At 48.6% G+C, this 18,717-nt stretch overlaps 1 protein-coding gene across 2 annotated transcripts in view; it reads left to right on the top strand.

Moving 5' to 3' along the window:
- The window catches only part of SERPINA5 (serpin family A member 5), an 11,696-nt gene extending 9,960 nt beyond the window's left edge, over positions 1 to 1,736 (top strand). For both annotated transcript variants that reach the window (XM_032134859.2, XM_058429764.1), the window contains exon 5: positions 678 to 1,736. In XM_032134859.2, coding sequence (XP_031990750.1) covers positions 678 to 860 — 183 coding nt within the window. In that variant the 3' untranslated portion in view covers positions 861 to 1,736. The remainder of the gene's footprint in view (positions 1 to 677) is intronic.
- The last annotated feature ends 16,981 nt before the right edge of the window (positions 1,737 to 18,717 follow it).

The following is an 18,717-nucleotide window of genomic DNA, read 5'->3' as shown; positions in this document are numbered from 1 at the left end:
CTATTCTATTCTATTCTATTCTATTCTATTCTATTCTATTCTATTCCATTCTATTCCATTCCAGTCAACTCCACTCCACTCTCTACTATTCTATTCCACTCCCCTCCCCTCCACTCCATTCCATTGCAGTCCACTCCACTGCACTCCACTCCTTTATTCTGTTCTGTTCTATTCTGTTCTATTCTATTCTATTCTATTCTATTCTATTCTATTCTATTCTATTCTATTCTATTCTCTCCTTCTCCCTCTCTTTTCCCCCAAGAAGCGAAAGTTTCATTTTGTGTCTTATCCTTCATGTAATGGGAAGCCATATCCACCACTGTTCCTTGAGTTAAGGAGTCCTGTTTTAAACATTCAAAACTAAGAAGGCACTTCCTAGCTATGTGATCTCCAAAAAATACTTGACTCTCTGAGCCTCCTTTCTCTCTTCTATAAATTGAAGAATTACGCCTTGCTCCAAGATGTCATGAGAATTCAATGACAGACACATGCAAATTCACCCCCCAGCACAGTGCCTGGGGCAGAGTAGCTGCTCCATTGTTCCATTTCCTTCTTGCTCCATGGCTTAGTTGAACAGATACTTAGAGGGTGATGCCCATAGGCAGAAGCTTTGCCGTTTGCTATGATGGCTTCACCCACCCTTGGTGGCCTGGTAATGCCTGGTGTCTCCCCTGCAGATGGTGCACAAAGCTGTGGTGGAGGTGGACGAGTCGGGAACCAGGGCAGCGGCAGCCACGGGGACAATCTTCACGTTCAGGTCGGCCCGCCTGAACTCTCAGAGGATAGTGTTCAACAGGCCCTTTCTGATGTTCGTTGTGGATAACAATATCCTCTTCCTTGGCAAAGTGAACCGCCCCTGAGTTGGGGCTTCTTCTGAAATCTACAGGCCTCAGGGTGGGAGGGGAAGGGGGCTACGCTATGGCCCATCTGTATGCTGGTAGCCAGTGATTTACACAGGTTTAGTTGACTAATGAGGTATTACAAATAATATTACTCTATGACGATTGCTTCCACCCACACAACTGCAAGATACAAGTGCCTTGGGGAAATTTGGAGAACATTCAATCTTGCCTTCACTATTCATCAGTGAAGATTAGCACTGAGATCCAGAGAGGCTGGATGACTTGCTCAAGTTCACCAGCATGGTAGTGGCAAAGAGAGATCCAGAGTCCAGGCCCTTGATGTGCAGCTCAGTGCCACAAAGCTCAGTAGGAGGGTTGTTCCAGTGGATGAGGGCCACCAGGAAGCACAGGTCCAAGGCTGGTCCCCCACCTATCAGCAACAACTGTCAGTTCATCCTGCATGGGAAAAATGTTGGAATGGGAGTCTGAAATGGGGCTACAGTTTCGGTCCTAATGTGCTGTGTGACATTGGGACAACACTTTCCCTCTCTGGACCTCAGTTTCCCTCTGTATACAAGGATCAGATTCTTGCTGTGATCCAAGAACTCCTGAAATCATATAGAAAGGCTGGGGTGTGCCCTGTCAATCATGGTTGATTTCAATACACTCAAGTGCCATTCATCCTTTAAGAAAAACATCTGGATATCAAGGTGGAAATGGACCATTTAATGATTGACTATATCATTTTGTGGATATAGTTATAATCTTATGGGCCTGGGTGGGAGTGGAAGAAGGGAAGCCTTTTGCAAATAGTAGAGTATCAGTTGCAGGTGCCAATGACTAACTTTTTGAATTTTATTTTGGCATTAACAATAAAGCATTTTGCAAACACTGGTTATAACTCTCTTTATGGAGGCAACTCTGGGAATGGTGACATTGATAGCTTACCATGCTCCAGGCCGGGTGCCTGGCCCTTCACCTGGATGGTCGCATTTGCCCCTCGTAAGACTCCCATGAAGAAGGGCACTACTGTTATCCCCACTTCACAGATGGGAAAGGCAAGGCTTGAAGTGGTTAGGTGGCTTACCCAGTCACATATCTTCTAAGTGGTGCAGCCAGAATTTGGCGAGGGGAGTGTGGCCAAGAGCCCTACACTCAGTCCTGTGCTCTGTGCTGTGGAGGAGAGAAGACCAGGAGCAGAAACTTCATTCAGGGGCATCTCAGGCACCAGCTCCCCCGTGAGCCAGGTAAGTTCCCCCCCTCCCTTCACCAGGCACCATGTGTTTCCTCATCTGCCGAATGAAGAGGATCAGATACTCAAGAATGGAATGAATGGATGAGTGAGTCCTTCGCTGCACCCAAGTCTGATTCTCTGTGCACCTGCTCACCACCCTGCATGTTCTAAGCATGCTTCCATGAGGCTGTGCCCCACCCTCTGATTCTAGAGTCTGGACTGTATCAGAGATGAGTGCCTACTAGAGGTAACAAGGTCAGGACCCCAAGCCTTGTCCATCCCCCAAAGTACTGAGCCCCCACCATGCACCAGCCCATGCCATACGCTTTGCACTTGTGATATCACCCATCCCTTGACAACCCAGCAAGTTCTATTATTGTTCCCATTTTACAGACAATAACATAAGTGCTTTCCCAGGGTCCCACAGCTGGTGACAGTGAGGGCCCAGGGTCTGAGAGCCCAGATGGCACATGTGCAGGCTGATGGGAGGGCAGATGGCAGCAACCAGACTCAGACATTTCTCTGCAATTGTGCTGTGGGCTCAGGGTGGCTCTTTATGACGAGGCCCCGTCATGGGGTCATGCACTCCTATGTGCTTTCCCTTGCATCATGCCTTGCCTGTCTTGGCAAATATTTCTCTGGAGTTTACCCAGCCAGTCCAAGGTCACAGGGAAGCCCTGTCTGTGTCTCACACAGAAGGCCAAGGTCCAGCACTGTCCAAACTTTACTCAGCAAACAGTCACAAAGCAGCTCCAGTGTGAGGGGTCTGGGGTGGGCTCACTGTGGTCTCTGCTGCGTGTCACACATTGAAGCACTGTGCTGGGGGTCATCGCAGGCTGTTTAACTCAATTGTCACATGAGCCTGGGTGCACAAAATGGTAGAGCAGCTCAGAGAGGGATGGACAGAGAGAGAGCAGGAACCTCTGAGAAGTCAGGTTTTCGTGGATGAGGGGACACTAAGATGGCTTTGGAGCGTGAGAAGGACTTCACCTAGCAGATGTGGGAAAGGAGTGAGACCTCCAGGCAGAGGGACTGGCTGGAGATGAGTGTGATGTGGTGAGCCATGGAGTGTAGGGGTCCCCACAGAACTTCAGTCTGGGCCTGCACAGGGCATGTGGAGGAGACAAGGAGGAGGGAGGTGGCTGTGCCAGCAGTTCAGTGACAGAGATCCTGAATGGGAGGCCAATGTTTTGTCTGATCTCTTTCATCCCAATTTCAGGGTAGTTTGGTCATCCACGCCACACTCCAAGTGTCCCCTGGGCCCTTTCTCTCCCTCACCCTCCTGTCTGCACATGAGTAGATGCCTCCATGCAGCGCTCCCAGGACGCTCACCTCTATCCACAGCTGCTTCTCCAACACCCACCAGGCCCTCCCATGGAATGAGCTCACCTACAGGGTAAAATCAGGTCACTGTCACATATGGGCCCGACTACTCCCCTCAGGACCCTCATTCACAGCCACTGTATTAATTTGCTGGGGCTGCCAAAACAAAGTGTCCTCGTCTGGGAGGCTGCAGTAGATTTGCTGAAATTGATTTGCTAGCATTGCTGAAATTGATTCAAGCTTGATTCTGGAGCTTGAACCTAAGATCAAGGCATGTGCAGGGCTGGTTTCCCTGAGTCCTCTCGGCTTGGTTTGCAGGTGGCTGTCCTCTCCCTACGTCTTCACATGGTCCTCCCCTGCATGTGCCTGAGTTCTAACTTCCTCTCCTCTCCTCATCTCCACCAGTCTTATAGGATTAGGTCCCCCCAATGACCTCATTCTAACTTAATAACCTCTTTAAAGGCTCTATCCCCAAATACAGTCACATTTTGAAATATTGAGGGTTAGGACTTCTGTGTATGAATTTTGGGAGGATGCAACTCAGCCAGGCTCACTCTTATCATTACAGCTGCACTAGTGCCATGCCTGGTTCCTAGTGGACACCCCAGGAACAGCCATCCATCCAGACTGATGTCCCGTGACATCCCCTACGCTCCATGGCTCATCACATCACACTCGTCTCCAGTCGGTCTGTCTGCCTGGAAGTCCCACACCTGTTCCCACATCCACTGTCTGGGAGGTCCTTTTCATGCTTCAAAGCCAACTCGGTGTCCTCCTTTGTGCAAAAAACGTCCTGACCTCTCAGAAGTTCATTCTTTCTCTCTTTCTGTCGATCTTTCTCTGAACTCCTCTATCATTTTGTGCACCCAGGAACGTGTGACAATTGAGTTGAACAGGCTGCAAAAACGAAAAAGAAGAAAGAAATGCTGAGTTAAACAGGCTGCAATGACCCTCAGTACGATGCTTCAATGCATGAAACGCATCAATGACTTGCAGCAGAGGCCACACTCAGCCCCGCTCTGCCCTTTGAATTTTTGCAGCTCTTGCCAAGATCATTCTTGTTCTTAGCCCACCGTTGTTTTCCTATCTAGCCACATGGATTCTAAAACCTCCCCTTGTGAGCTGTATGTAATCAGAACACAGAGAAGTAATACAAGGTTAGGGCCCAGGACTCCTTCTCCCACCTCTCCCTGCAGAGACTCAGATTTTTAAAAAAATGACCTCGGTCTTCAGGCGAAGAACTTCCCACCACAATGAGCAGCCATGCCCAGCCTACCCTTGACCGTGGGGCTTACTTAGCTCATCCATCCAAAGGCTGTTCCTGGGGTGCCTAGTAGGAATCCAGGCATAGAGCTAGTGCAAGCGCAATGATAAGAGTGAGCCTGGCAGACAGTGACCCCAGCAATAACCAGGTAAACAAATAAACACAACGACAAACTATGATGACAACAATTCATCCATCCACAGATATTCACTGAATGGCCACTGTGTGCCTGGCACTGTTCCAAGTGCTGAAGAAAAATGAAGGAAAGAAAAATCCCTGCCCTTGTAGAGGAGACATTGTAATGTGGCAAGATAACATAATGAAAAAAATGAAGAATAAAACGGAAAAGTAAAATGGATTACATGTCACTTGATGACAAATACTGTGGAATGAGGCTGTCATCTAAATGGAGCACAGAAAGTGGAGCATGGTGACATCTCAGCCAAAAGACCTGGCAGACACCTCCTTGGCCAAGGGATCAAGGTTGGCATCGCCAGCTGTGAGCAGTGCTGACATCTTATTCTCTTCGATATGGCATCATTAGCAGGCTGCCTCTTCTTGGTGGGATCTTCCCCCAAACCCAGAACCTCAGTCTAACCACAAGAACAGCCAATCCCAAGTTCAGGGACATTTGGCAAAATACCTCACCACTCCTACTTAAACGTGTTGAGGTCATGAAAGGCAAGGAAACCCTGGGAAATCGTCATTGGCCGGAGGAAACTAAGCAGACATGACGACTAAATGCAATATAGAATCCTGGGACAGAAAAGGACATTAGTGGGAGAGCTGGTGAAACCCAAGTAAGTCCAGGCTGTGCCAATGTCCACTTCCCAGTTCTGAGGAACATGCTGTGGTCACGTGAGATGTCCACATTTATGTTAGGGGAAGCAGGGAGAGCGTATATGGGACCTCTCTGTATTGTTTTTATAACTTTTCTGTAAATCCAAAACTGTTTTGAAATAGTTTTTTTAATTATACTTTAAGTTCTGGGGTACAGGCGCAGAATGTGCAGGTTCGTTACATAGGTATACGTGTACCATGGTGGTTTGCTGCACCCTTTTTTTAAAAAAATGTTTCAAAAAGAAAAACAACCAATTAAGGGAGGGCACATGAGTGGGGCTGGGAATTGCAAAGGCAGAAGCAAGAGACCAGTTAAGGAAGAAAACGGGGCACTAAGAGAGACAATCAGGAGGACCTTCCGCAGCCAGAGCCCTGAGAGTCTCCCTGAGGTGGTGCCATTGAAGTTGAGTTCTGAGGGACAAGCAGGTGTAGACACCGTGAGTCTCAGAAGTGGGAAAAGGTGAGTGCTGTGCAAGAAATTGAGAGACGGTGCCTGTGGCAGCAGCTGGGGAGGGAAAGAGAAGGTGGGATGGGAGGCCCATCCCTTCCTTGGCCACAAGGACACTGAGTAGGGTGCTGAGACGGGAGTAACAGTAATAATAACAGGAAGCACTTGGAGGCTGTGTCCTGTGTGTCTGACACTGCACATCGGCTGAGTTAATGCAGAGGTGAACTGAGAGGCACCTGGGGCAGGGGCCGGGGGACAGGAAGCAGGTGACATCCCCAGTCCTCTCCAGCTTCCTCAGAGCAGGTCCACAGTACTGATCTTTCTCTGCCACCCTTCTCCAAGACCACCTTGGTGGGAGTAAGGGGCTCTAAGGTGACAACAGACACAGGAGCCACAGACACAAGACGGAAGACACTTTTGACTCCCGGGAGAACCTAGTATGGGCATCCATATGCCCTTCCTGGTGGTGACTTCTTACGTAGACATGCAGAGTGCAGTTAACCAGCTGCTCCTGCACACGTCTGGATCGCTACTCACACATCTGTGCACACACAGCCTCCTGGAGCACTGTGGCTTCTGGGTGGCTAACACAGCTACCGCCTCCGGTTGTGCTGAGCTGAGCACCCATTGCCTGCTGGGGTGGGGAGAGGGCGGGCACTTTCCCTGCGTGACCCCGTTTAACCCTCTCAGTGTCCCACTGAGGTGGTCCCTGTTGTCCCCGAAGGACAGAGGAAGAATCTGAGTCGGGACCCCCAGAGCGGTGTCTCCACTAAGCAGAAGCCTCCGTTTCTCTCCCAGCCTCTCCCAGAGGGGCTGCTCTGAAGCATGTGGATTTGATCAGGATAATCAAGGTAAACGATCCTTATCTTGATCCTTCACAAATGTGAAGGTACAAGGCTGTAGGGGTGGAGAGTGGGTGGAGTCTCTGCTGCCGGGTATCCTAAGCTGGGTGATCACAAGCAGACAAACATGTGACCACCTCTCGGGCCACGCAGGGGGAATGAATGTAATGAGGCCAAGGTTACCGGGTTGTTGAAGGCTCAGGGGAGACCAGGCAAAAAAAAAAAAAAAAAACAACTATGACCTGTGACCTCCCTATAGCACTGTTTCTCAAACTCTGATTAATGTTACTTGAGGAGCTTGTTAAAAATACGTATTCCTGGCCCTGATCAGATAAATCAGGAGAAATCAGAATATTTGACACAGAGTCTTTAAGCTCCCCCTTGGGATTCAAAGGCACACAGATTTTTGGTGCTTTGCCACCTACAGTACAAGAGAGGGCAGGACTGTCCTGTTCAGTGCACTGTGACCCGGACGCTCAGGCCCCAGGAACTCCCCTACTCCCCCTGCTCCCTGCGGTGCCACCCACCTAGCTTTCAGGCCTGAGGGTGGTCCTCAGACTCCTCCTAGAACAGGCCCAGAGGCTCCTAGCTTTGTAAGTAGCCATTCCTCCAATCACTGCGGAGCACTCACCAGGTAACAAGCACACATGCCCAGGTGAGTTCCCCATGCTCGTCCCCACATTGATAGCTCAGACTCTACACGTCTTCAGCTGCTGCCTAGGACTCTGTAAGTCCTTGAGCTTGGGACCCCTTCCACACACAAGCGCTGGGCATGCCCCACAGGCGGGGAAGTGCTGGCCATATACACCCAGTGGAGTGGGAATTCCAGATAATGAGTAATTTTTAGCACAAGTACCCATGCCCTGTGAATTGTGAGGTATTTTTGTTTGCTAAATCTGACAATTCTACCTGTTGGGAACAGGGATGATTGAGAAGCAGCTGCTCCGATGGCCAGAAGCCAACAGCCTTCCCTGCAGAGATGCAGGAAGTCCCAGGGACAGCAGGAAAGGCCAGGCACTGTACTGGCAGTGGGATTGGGGCTTGGGTCGGAAGAGGGTCAGGGCCATAAGGAAGGACCCCGGGAGGCTTCCTGCTACATAATGTGAGGGCCGGGAGCATAACAAAGTATTGACTTATCCATGATTGCATCAAACTGAAGCCTGAGACAGAACATTCTGTGAGGTCGCCTTGTTCACTGCAGAGGAGCTGACTCACACGGTTTTGTCTGGGAAGTTGCAACCTGTGCCAGGAGGCCTGGGAGAAACAAAGAGGCTTTTCTACTGCAGGTTTTCCCAGAGTTCCTCTCCCTCCCCTGGCCAAAGGCGAGCTCTGCAGGGAGAGTCTAGCTCTAGAGAACGTTGCTCCTGGGCATCCCAGCTGCAGAGTTTGGTGGAGCCAGTTTAGAAAGGGGGGTCTTCTGGACCAGGGGACGATGGGGTTGGGCCTCAGGGTACTGGGAGACCAGTAGGGGTGCTTCAAACTGGCCAATGACCTGAAGGACACATATTCTTAAGGATATCCTGGTGGCCACGTAGAAAACAGTCTGGTGGGGTGAAGGTGGAAGTGAGGACCAGCTCAGAGGTCACTGAGGGTGCAGTCAGACAGGCTGGGACCCACCTGGGCAGCAGAGGTGGGGAGAAGGGATGTGGAGGGGGAGACCCAGCCCCACACTGGGGGCCCCGAGGGGAGGTGGAGGCTAAGCCGGGAGAAGAGGCACCACCCACTCACTTCCTGCTTGCTGAATGACTGTGAGGAGCAGCAGGAGGAGGAAAAGAGCCAGCAAGGAAGTGAAGGGGGGCAATGCTCCATGTGAGGGTAGCTAAGGACAGGTGCCAAGGAGGCCCCTGTGTCAAAATCCCAGGTCAAAATGTTAGTTACCAGAGGCCTCTGATAAAGACAGAGCCACAGGTAAAACGCAGCAGGCACGACCCCTCGACCCTAAAATCAGAAGCCTATCTGTGTCCTGGTGAGGAGAGAAGCACGATTGATCATCCACACTGCCAGGACACAAGCCCATTATTTCTGATGCAAAACCCAGGCTCCTTCCAGGACTGGCACAGAGGACTGCCAGAGGAGTCAGGAGGCCTCCACCTTCCCCAGCTGGGCAACCTCAGAGGGTGTCTCCTTATCTCTGGGGTCACCATGTCTTCATGGCCAGGCTGGGCACAGGTCAGCTGGGAGTGGAGCTGTGTTTGAATGGAAGGAACGAGGGTGGACGTCGAAGCCAACCTGCCTGGTTCAGAATCCTGGCTCAGCTTGGCACTTATCAGCAGTGGCGGTGAGGCCTGGGGAATGAGCTTCGCCTCCCTGTACTTCCGTTTCCTCATATCTAAAATTGAGGGAGTAATGAGACCCGCCTCAGTGGGTGTTCATGTGGATTCCACGTGCTCTTAAGCATAAAGAACAGAGCAGCTAAGATGACCATCATCTATGTTACTGGGCCTCTGGGAGTGAGGGACGGAGAGGCAGATTTGCTTAAGTACAAGGAAGGCGGAGGAAGGTAGTAAGGCATCAGCCATGCGGCACAGTATTATGAGATTGACCGGTTTCCTTATGTCGTCCTCAAATTTCCCTCCTTACCTGCTTCCTGTGATTCTTGAGAGTCAAGAGGATGGGAGCTGTGGAATGTGTTAGTCATCTACTGCTACAGAGTAAATAGCCCATGATTATCTCATGGAATTCCTGAGGGTCAGGAATCCAGGAGGGGTTAAGGTGCGTGGTTCCAGCTCGAGGTCTGTCTTGAGCTTGCTGTCAAGCTGTTGGCCAGGGCAATCCCAGAAGGCTCACTCATGATGCTGTTTGTAGAAGGTCTCGGTTCCTCCTTATGTGGGCTACTCACAGGGCTGCTCAAATGTGACTTAGAGAGAGAGAGAGAGAGAGAGACACAGGTTTGTTTGTTTAGTGTCCGGGACCGAGAGAGGATATAGAGAGAAAGCACAAAAGAGAGAGAGAAAAAAAGAGAAAGGCAGAGAGAGAGATAGAGACAGAGACACAGATGGTTGTTTAATGTCCAGGACCAAGAGAGAGACAAAAGAGAGAAAGCAGAAAAGAGAGGGGAAAAAAGAAAGACAGAGAGAGTGAGGGACAGAGAGAGAGGGACACAGAGAGAGAACCCACAGCAGAAGCAGCAGTCTTTTTTTTTTTTTTTTTTTCGAGACAGAGTCTCACTCTGTCGCCCAGGCTGGAGTGCAGTGGTGCGATCTCGGCTCACCGCAAGCTCTGCCTCCCGGGTTCACGCCATTCTCCTGCCTCAGCCTCCCGAGTAGCTGGGACTACAGGCACCCACCACCACGCCTGGCTAATTTTTTGTATTTTTAGTAGAGACGGGGTTTCACCGTGTTAGCCAGGATGGTCTCGATCTCCTGAACTCGTGATCTGCCCGCTTTGGCCTCCCAAAGTGCTGAGATTACAGGTCTGAGCCACCATGCCCGGCCAGAAGCATCAGTCTTTTTATAACCCAATCTCAGAAATGACACCCCACCCCTTCTGCCTTGGAAGGAAGTCACTAAGTCCAGTCCAATGTGAGGGGAGGTAATTAAGCTCTGTCTCTTCAAGGAAGTGGTATCAGACATTTGTGGGCACATTTGTAAAATGACCAGAACGTTAGAACCTTAGAATCCAGCAGAGTGTAATTGCTCTCATAGTAGATTATTAATGTTTTAAGAAATGGATGGACTAGCTGAAGGAATAAATGAATGAGAGAGTGAGCAGGATATTTCTGTCTCATTTCACATACAGAAAAGGCACTGAGGCTCAGAGCAATTAGGACGTGTGTGAGGTTGTCTAGGCAGTAAGGGGTGGGGGCTGGCCTGGTTTGCCAGAACTCTGAGATGCAGCATGCAGCGTGCAGCGGTTCTGAAATGGAAGCCGGGGATGGCAAGCTACAGCAGCCACTCCCTCCTGGAGGGAGAACTGACCCAACACCAAGGAGGAAGGGATGACTCAGCAGCCCTCAAAACAGAGTCAGGAGTTCTCCCTGCTCTGGCCAAACCCTCTGCAGGCACCTCTTATCCATACAGGGACACAGCCAAAGGCCTGGCTGTGCTGAAGGAAATTTGCAAATCCTGCCTCAAATCTGCAGCCAGTATCTCCCCCAGCAGCCACCAAACCAGGCCAGCACAAACCCAGCCAGAGAGCAGCATGGGTGTCGGGCAAAAACAGGCTATTGACTCCATCCTTTTCTAACAGAGACCAGGGTCCTCTGGCCTTCCACAGAGAAGGCGGGGCCTTCTCAGGGTTCTCTGGATCTGCTGGTGTCAGTCAGTATCTATTTCTTCTTCCTAAGAATTCTTTTTTTTTTTTTTTTTGAGATGGAGTTTTTGTTCTGTTGCCCAGGCTGGAGCGCAATGGCGCAATCTCGGCTCACTGAAACCTCTGTCTCCTGGGTTCAAGGAATTCTCCTGCCTCAGCCTCCCGAGTAGCTGGGATTACAGTCACCCACCACCACACAGGGCTAATTTTTGTATTTTTAGTAGAGACAAGGTTTCACCATGTTGGCCAGGCTGGTCTCAAACTCTTGACCTCAGGTGATCCACCTGCCTCAACCTCCCAAAGTGCTAGGATTACAGGCGTGAGCCACTGAGCCCAGCCTCCTAAGAATTCTTAAAGGAGCTACGGTTGACAAAAGAGGTTCAGAGAGGTAAAGTAATGGCCCTAAAGTCACCCAGCAAGTAGATGTGGCAAAGCCATGGTGCAAAAGAAGCCCTGGTGGGTGACACTCTTTGGATGGCCTCTGCATCTCTGGAAGGCACCAGCGTTGGTTTCTCTCTGCCTCACCTTCCCACGCAGATGGGCATGCTTGTGCCTGGGCTCCTGCTGGTCCCTCTGGTTATGCCCCAGAAGCACACTCTTCCCTATCTGCAGTCCCAGCCCATGTGTGGATACAACCCATTTCCTAGGGTGTTCCTTAGCCCACTGCACCAAGTCAGCATTTAGGAATCAAGAGTGGCACCACAAAGGCAATAGCTGTGAAGACCACAAGCAGCATCACAGTGATCGAGCTTGCAGAATTCCAGTGTCTGATGGACGCTGTGAGTACCAAGGTGACTCCAATCCAGGGACAGTGAGAGTCACTATTCCTTGGACTATAAGCATCCACTTGTCCCAGGTCCCAGGCTGAGCATTCGATGTGAATCTTTAGTCTCTTCACTTTTGAGACAGGCACTACAGCCACACTCACACAGGTCCCAAAGGCCAATGCCACCCACTACCTCTGCCATATCCACTCCTGCATTCCACCAGATTCCCTGACCTTTAGAAATAGTCTCCTGGAGGCCAGTCCTGCTGGCTCAAGCCTGTAATTCCAGCTCTTTGAGAGGCTGAGGTGGGCCGATTACCTGAGGTCAAAAGTTTGAGATCAGCCTGGCCAATATAGTGAAACCTTGTCTCTACCAAAAATACAAAAATTAGCCAGGTGTGGTGGCAGTCACCTGTAATCCCAGCTACTTGGGAGGCTGAGGCAGGAGAATTGCTTGAACCCAGGAAGTAGAGATTGCAGCGAACTGAGATCATGCCACTGCACTGCAGCCTGGGCAACAGAGTGAGACTCCATCTCAAAAAAAAAAAAAAAAAGAAAGAAGAGAAAAGAAATAGTCCCCTGGAACCCCTGGCCCGGACCTCCCAAAAGCCAGAATGAACTTTCAATCTCACCATAGGCTGACCCCCTGTGTCCCTTTTAAGTCAGAGGACCATACCCATCCACAGTCAAAGGAGAGGGTGGTGACCGATGTGGACAAAGCTCCCATTCAGCTGAGACCCCAATCAGTAAAGAAAATCTTTCCCTACACAGATCCACAGACAACCAAAGCCTTAAAAAGGCATCAACCCTAAAGCCTGTGAAAATGTCATTTTCTCTCCTGTGTTCAAGAATGGAAATGGCTTCCTTGGTTTTTAAAGGAGCAGGGGATGGTGCTGAGAGTCTGGATTTGGCATTGGATTGGTCTTCCCTAAGCTCCAACAGCTCCTGCCTTTAACAGCTAGAGGTATGTGGGCAAATCACATGATTAGACATAGGAAGCTTTTTCCTCCTTCCTAACTCCCCTTCCTGGAGGTTGACACAGACCAAAGCTTGGTAAGAAAACTTAGGATAAAAGAAGGGGCAGAGGCTGGGCAAGGTGGCTCATGCCTGTAGTCCCAGCACTTTGAGAGGCCAAGGTGGGTGGATCAATTGAGCCCAGGTGACTGAGACCAGCCTGGGCAACATGGTGAAACCATGTCTCTGCAAAAAATTACAAAAATTAGCTGGGCGTGGTGGCGTGCCCCTGTAATCCCAACTACTCTGGAGGCTGAGGTGGGAGGATCACTTGAGCCCAGGATGTTGAAGCTGCAAATGAGGTGAGACTGCACCACTGCACTCCAGCTTGGGCTACAGAGTGAGTCCCTATCTCAAAAAAAAAAAAGAGAGCAGAGATTTTTTTCAACATTATCAGAGATGGGAGCTATACAAGCTATACAAAGAGAGGAGACAGTCAGCCATGGCAATGTCAAAATATTCGTTAGCCAGTACGTGTTCTGCCTAGGGAATTTTCCGCACCTACTGGGAGGTATGGGGAAAGGAGGCAGGGTGTAGCAGGATCAAGAGGCAGTGGGGGATGCAGAGTACAGGAAAGCAATCCCCAGATGGCCTTGGCCGGCCCCGCTCTCCTTCCTCCAAGGCTTACCTCTCAGGTTAACTGTAGAATGTGCTAAGAATACAGTGCCCTGAGACAAGGAGAAAATATCAGGAACAATCTGAGCTTTGTCTTCATTCCTCCTAAAACTTGTTTTCAGCCATCCAAGTGACTTCCGGGATATAAAACCCAGGGAGGGGTGTTTTTGAGGCCCCTTAGCTGTGGTGCAAAGTGAGGCACATGCAAACGAGACTCCATCTGCCCAGGCAGCTTTCCCGAGCCTTGGGGGACTGGTTCATCACGGATCCTAGGCTTCTGTTGATTCTCGCTGCCTATATCTGTAATGAAGTTGGTTTGCGTGGCTTGCATAGTATTCTGTCACATCAAACTCATACTCTAGCAACTGGGTTTGTGTAAACCCTCCTCCCAGACCCAGGAAACTAAACAGAAATTAGCAAGATGTTTAGAGTCCTCTCTGAGGAGCGAGGCAGGTGCACAGTGTTGGGGACGTGTTGGGAGTCCTCCCCCCAGATTGATAACGAGTGCATGGGACTTTGCTTCCCAGAGAGAAGAAAGAGAAGATTTCAATCGGGAAGGGGTTCCCTGCAATTTCAAGCAGGGCAGGATGGAGTTGAGAGGTGGGATGGAAGCAATGAAATTAACTTGCATTTCAAACCTCTGGGGGCAATGCATAGGCTGGAAGCTATAATGTGAGCCTGAGCTAAAAGAGTAAGGGTGTTTGTTCACTATTCTGGACTCCATATGCATCTGATCACTTCACAGCTGCTTAAGGAGATTGTCCAGGGGTTGGTTAACTAGGCCACTGGCCAAACCCAGCCCCAAAACAGACAGCTTTTATATATTTCACAAGCTAAGCTTCATACATTTTTAAAAGATTATGAGGAAGAGGGAAGAAAAGAAGAAAGACGAAGAGGAGTGGGGGGAGAAGAGGAGACAGAGATCATATGTGGCCATCAAAGTCTGAAGCACTTATTATTTGGCCTATTACAGAAAAAGTTTGCAGACCCCTGAATGTAGGCCTTGCTCCCTTCCATTAAGGCCACTGTCCCAAAACTGCAGAGACAGTGTCACCCTGAGAGTGGGAGCATTATTTGTTTTGCTCGTTGCTGGATGCCCAGTGCCTAAGATCATGCCTGGCATATAAAATCACTCTTTCAATATTTGTGGAATAAAGGAAAAAATAAATGAATGAACAATGTATAGAAAAGCACTTGGTAACCTATAAAGTCCAAGTAAAGGACAAATAAAAATACATACTTTATTTATTTATTTTATTTTATTTTTGAGATGGAGTCTTGCTCTGTTGCCCAGCCTGGAATACAGTGGTACTGTCTCAGCCCACTGCCACCTCTGCCTCCTGGGTTCAAGACAGTCTCCTGCCTCGGCCTCCTGAGTAGCTGGGACTACAGGCATATGCCATCATGCCTGGCTAATTTTTTTTCTATTTTTATTAGAGATGGGGTTTCACCATGTTGGCTAGGCTGGTCTTGAACCCCTGACCTCCGGTGATCCACCTGCCTTGGCCTCCCAAAGTGCTGGGATTACAGGCATGAGCCACTGCGCCCGGCCTACATACTATTTTAAATCCACTGCACCTGTTCTTATTCTGGAGGGGATGCTGAACTCTGCCCTTGGACAAGGCCCTCATTGTGTTCTGGGAGAGCCTGGCTTGAAGCCACATCATGCAGAGGCAGGGCAGGTACCTAAGAAGCAGAGCTTCTCAGGCTTTCTGGTGCACACAAATTACCTGGGGTTATTATTAGTATCCAAATTATAAATTAGTGTGCCTGGGCTGGGCCCCAAGAATTAGCATTTCTAACAAGCTCCTCTGTGTTGCTACAGCTACTGGTCCCTGAATCACACTTGCCATACAGTAAGGATGTCAAAGCTCTCTTCCTCAAAGGCAGGAGCATCTCCTCAAACCCTAGTATCCTCCTCATTTCCTCTTTGCTTCCTTTTGTCGGGCTCCAAAAAACAGTAGGAATGCCCTGGATTCTGATGAGAGAATATTCTCAAGGGATTGCTGACTCGGGAGGCAAACAGACTCCAGCGATCCTGCAGCCCATGGGCTGGTGGGGAGATGACCCGCAGGGGGCCATTCCAAAAAGGAAGAGCAGTGGACCTGGAAGAGTACGATTTGGCCTTAGTGTTGCTTCACTTTTCTGTCTTAATTGCTCTGTGGTTTCATCTGGCCATGGGAGTCCACAATGACATGCGCCATCCTTGTATGAATGGTGCTTGCAGAACCGAAGGAAGGGCCTGTACCGATGCCTGGGGCAAAGCAAACCAATGAAGACTTGTAAGAGCCCAGAAAAGAGGCTGGGAGAAAGTCAGGAATGGGGTACATGTGGCCTTGGGGTATCCGCCTGGAGCTCCAGGTGACCAGCGGCACCCAGAACAATTATTGACCCTCTGCAGGTCCTCCAAAGCATCCTCACTAGGACCTGCAGAAGGTCAAAAATTTTCTGCTTTCACGTTGGATGGAGGTTAAGACTAAGTCAGCTCAGCTGCGAAGAAAATGATGCTCTTCCCTTTGAAAACTGGCACAAGACAAGGATGCCCTCTCTCACCACTCCTATTCAACATGGCATTGGAAGTTCTGGCCAGGGCAATCAGGCAAGAGAAAGAAATAAAGGGTATTTAATTAGGAAAAGAAGAAGTCAAGCCTCTATTTGCAGACGACATGATTGTATATTTAGAAAACCCCATTGTCTCAGCCCGAAATCTCCTTAAGCCAATGAGAAACTTCAGCAAAGTCTCAGGATACAAAATCAATGTGCAAAAATCACAAGCATTCCTATACAACAATAACAGACAAACAGAGAGCCAAATCATGAGTGAGCTCCCATTCACAATTGCTACAAAGAGAATAAAATACCTAGGAATCCAACTTACAAGGGATGTGAAGGACCTCTTCAAGGAGAACTACAAACCACTGCTCAACGAAATAAAAGAGGACACAAACAAATGGAAGAACATTCCATGCTCATGGATAATAAGAATCAATATCATGAAAATGGCCATACTGCCCAAAGTAATTTATAGATGCAATGCTATCTCCATCAAGCTACCATTGACTTTCTTCACAGAATTGGAAAAAACGACTTTAAATTTCATATGGAACAAAAAAAGAGCCCGCATAGCCAAGATGATCCTAAGCAAAAAGAACAAAGCTGGAGGCATCACACTACCTGACTTCAAACTATACTACAAAGCTACAGTAACCAAAACAGTGTGGTACTGGTACCAAAACAGATATATAGACCAATGGAACAGAACAGAGTCCTCAGAAGTAGCACCACACATCTACAACCATCTGATCTTTGACAAACCTGATAAAAACTAGCAATGGGAAAAGGGTTCCCTATTTAATAAATGGTGCTTGGAAAACTGGCTAGCCATATGTAGAAAGCTGAAGCTGGATCCCTTTCTTACACCTTATACAAAAATTAACTCAAGATGGATTAAAGACTTAAATGTAAGACCTAAAACCATAAAAACCCTAGAAGAAAACTTAGGCAATACCATTCAGGACATAGGCATAGGCAAAGACTTCACGACTAAAACACCAAAAGCAATGGCAACAAAAGCCAAAATTGACAAATGGGATCTAATTAAACTAAAGAGCTTCTGCACAGTAAAAGGAACTATCATCAGAGTGAACAGGTAATCTGCAGAATGGGAGAAAATGTTTGCAATCTATCCATCTGACAAAGGGCTAATATCCAGAATCTACAAAGAACTTAGACAAATTTACAAGAAAAAAACAATCCCATCAAAGTGGGCAAAGGATATGAACAGACACTTCTCAAAAGAATACATTTATGCAGCCAACAGACATACGAAAAAATGCTCATCATCACTGGTCCTTAGAGAAATGCAAATCAAAACCACAATGAGATACCATCTCACCCCAGTTAGAATGGTGATCATTAAAAAGTCAGGAAACAACAGATGCTGGAGAGTACATGGAGAAATAGAAATGCTTTTACACTGTTGGTGGGAGTGTAAATTAGTTCAACCATCGTGGAAGACAGTGTGGTGATTCCTCAAGGATCTAGAACTAGAATTACCATTTGACCCAGCAATCCCGTTACTGGGTATATACCCAAAGGATAATAAATCATGCTACTATAAAGACACATGCACATGTATGTTTATTGTGGCACCATTCACAATAGCAAAGACTTGGAACCAACCCAAATGTCCATCAATAATAGACTGGATAAAGAAAATGTGGTGCATATACACCATGGAATACTATGCCGCCATAAAAAAGGATGAGTTCATGTCCTTTTCAGGGACATGGATGAAGCTGGAAACCATCATTCTCAGCAAACTAATACAGGAACAGGAAACCAAACACCACATGTTCCCACTCATAAGTGGGAGATGAACAATGAGAACATATGGACACAAGGAGGGGAACATCACACACTGGGGCCCGTTGGGGGTTGGGGGCTGGCAGAGGGATAGCATTAGGAGAAATACCTAATGTAAATGATGAGTGGATGGGTGCAGCAAACCAATATGGCACCTATATTAGAAACCTGCACGATGCGCATATATACCTATGTAACAAACCTGCAGGTTGTGCACATGTACCCCACAACTTAAAGTATAATTTAAAAAAAGAAGGAAAATGATGCTCTGAGGCCAGAGAACTTGAGAACACTCAGGTAATGCTCTGAGGCAAGATGGCTAGTCATCCCCAATGTCCACTCTCTTTGTCTCTCTCGTGGTAATGGAACTCTGAATTTTTAGCTGAGAGTTGGCTACCTAGAATCTTGACTGCACTGCACAACCTCCTTTGTAGCTAGGTGTGGCCATGGGACAAAACTCCAGCCAACAGAACCCAAGTGGAAATAACAGGCAATGTTCAAGGCATTCCTTTCAAAAGAAAGGGTGTGCCCTTCCCTTCCCCTGTGGCCCTTTCTATGGAATGGAAGGTGGACATAGCAGTGAGCCATCTTAGCCCAGACAAACAGACGTGGAGGGGCGGCTGAGCAACCAGACAGGAGGATGTGGTTTCTGACAACGTGGAGCCACCATATCAACCCACTGCCTCCAACGGTACCTGCAGGAGAGGGAAATGAACTTCAGTCTCATTTTAGCCACTATTTCTTTAGGATTCTGTGTAACTTAAACATATGTATTGGCCAGGTACAGTGGCTCACACCTATAATTCCAGCACTTTGGGAGGCTGAGGTGGGAGGATCCCTTGAGGCCAGGATTTCAAGACTAGCCTGGACAACACAATGAAACGCTGCCTTTACAAAAAAAAAAAATTTTAAA

This window comes from Hylobates moloch, unplaced genomic scaffold (genome assembly GCF_009828535.3).
Source record: "Hylobates moloch isolate HMO894 unplaced genomic scaffold, HMol_V3 SCAFFOLD_16, whole genome shotgun sequence".
NCBI classification, from domain to species: Eukaryota; Metazoa; Chordata; class Mammalia; order Primates; family Hylobatidae; genus Hylobates; species Hylobates moloch.
This window is presented reverse-complemented; position numbering and strand designations above follow the sequence as displayed.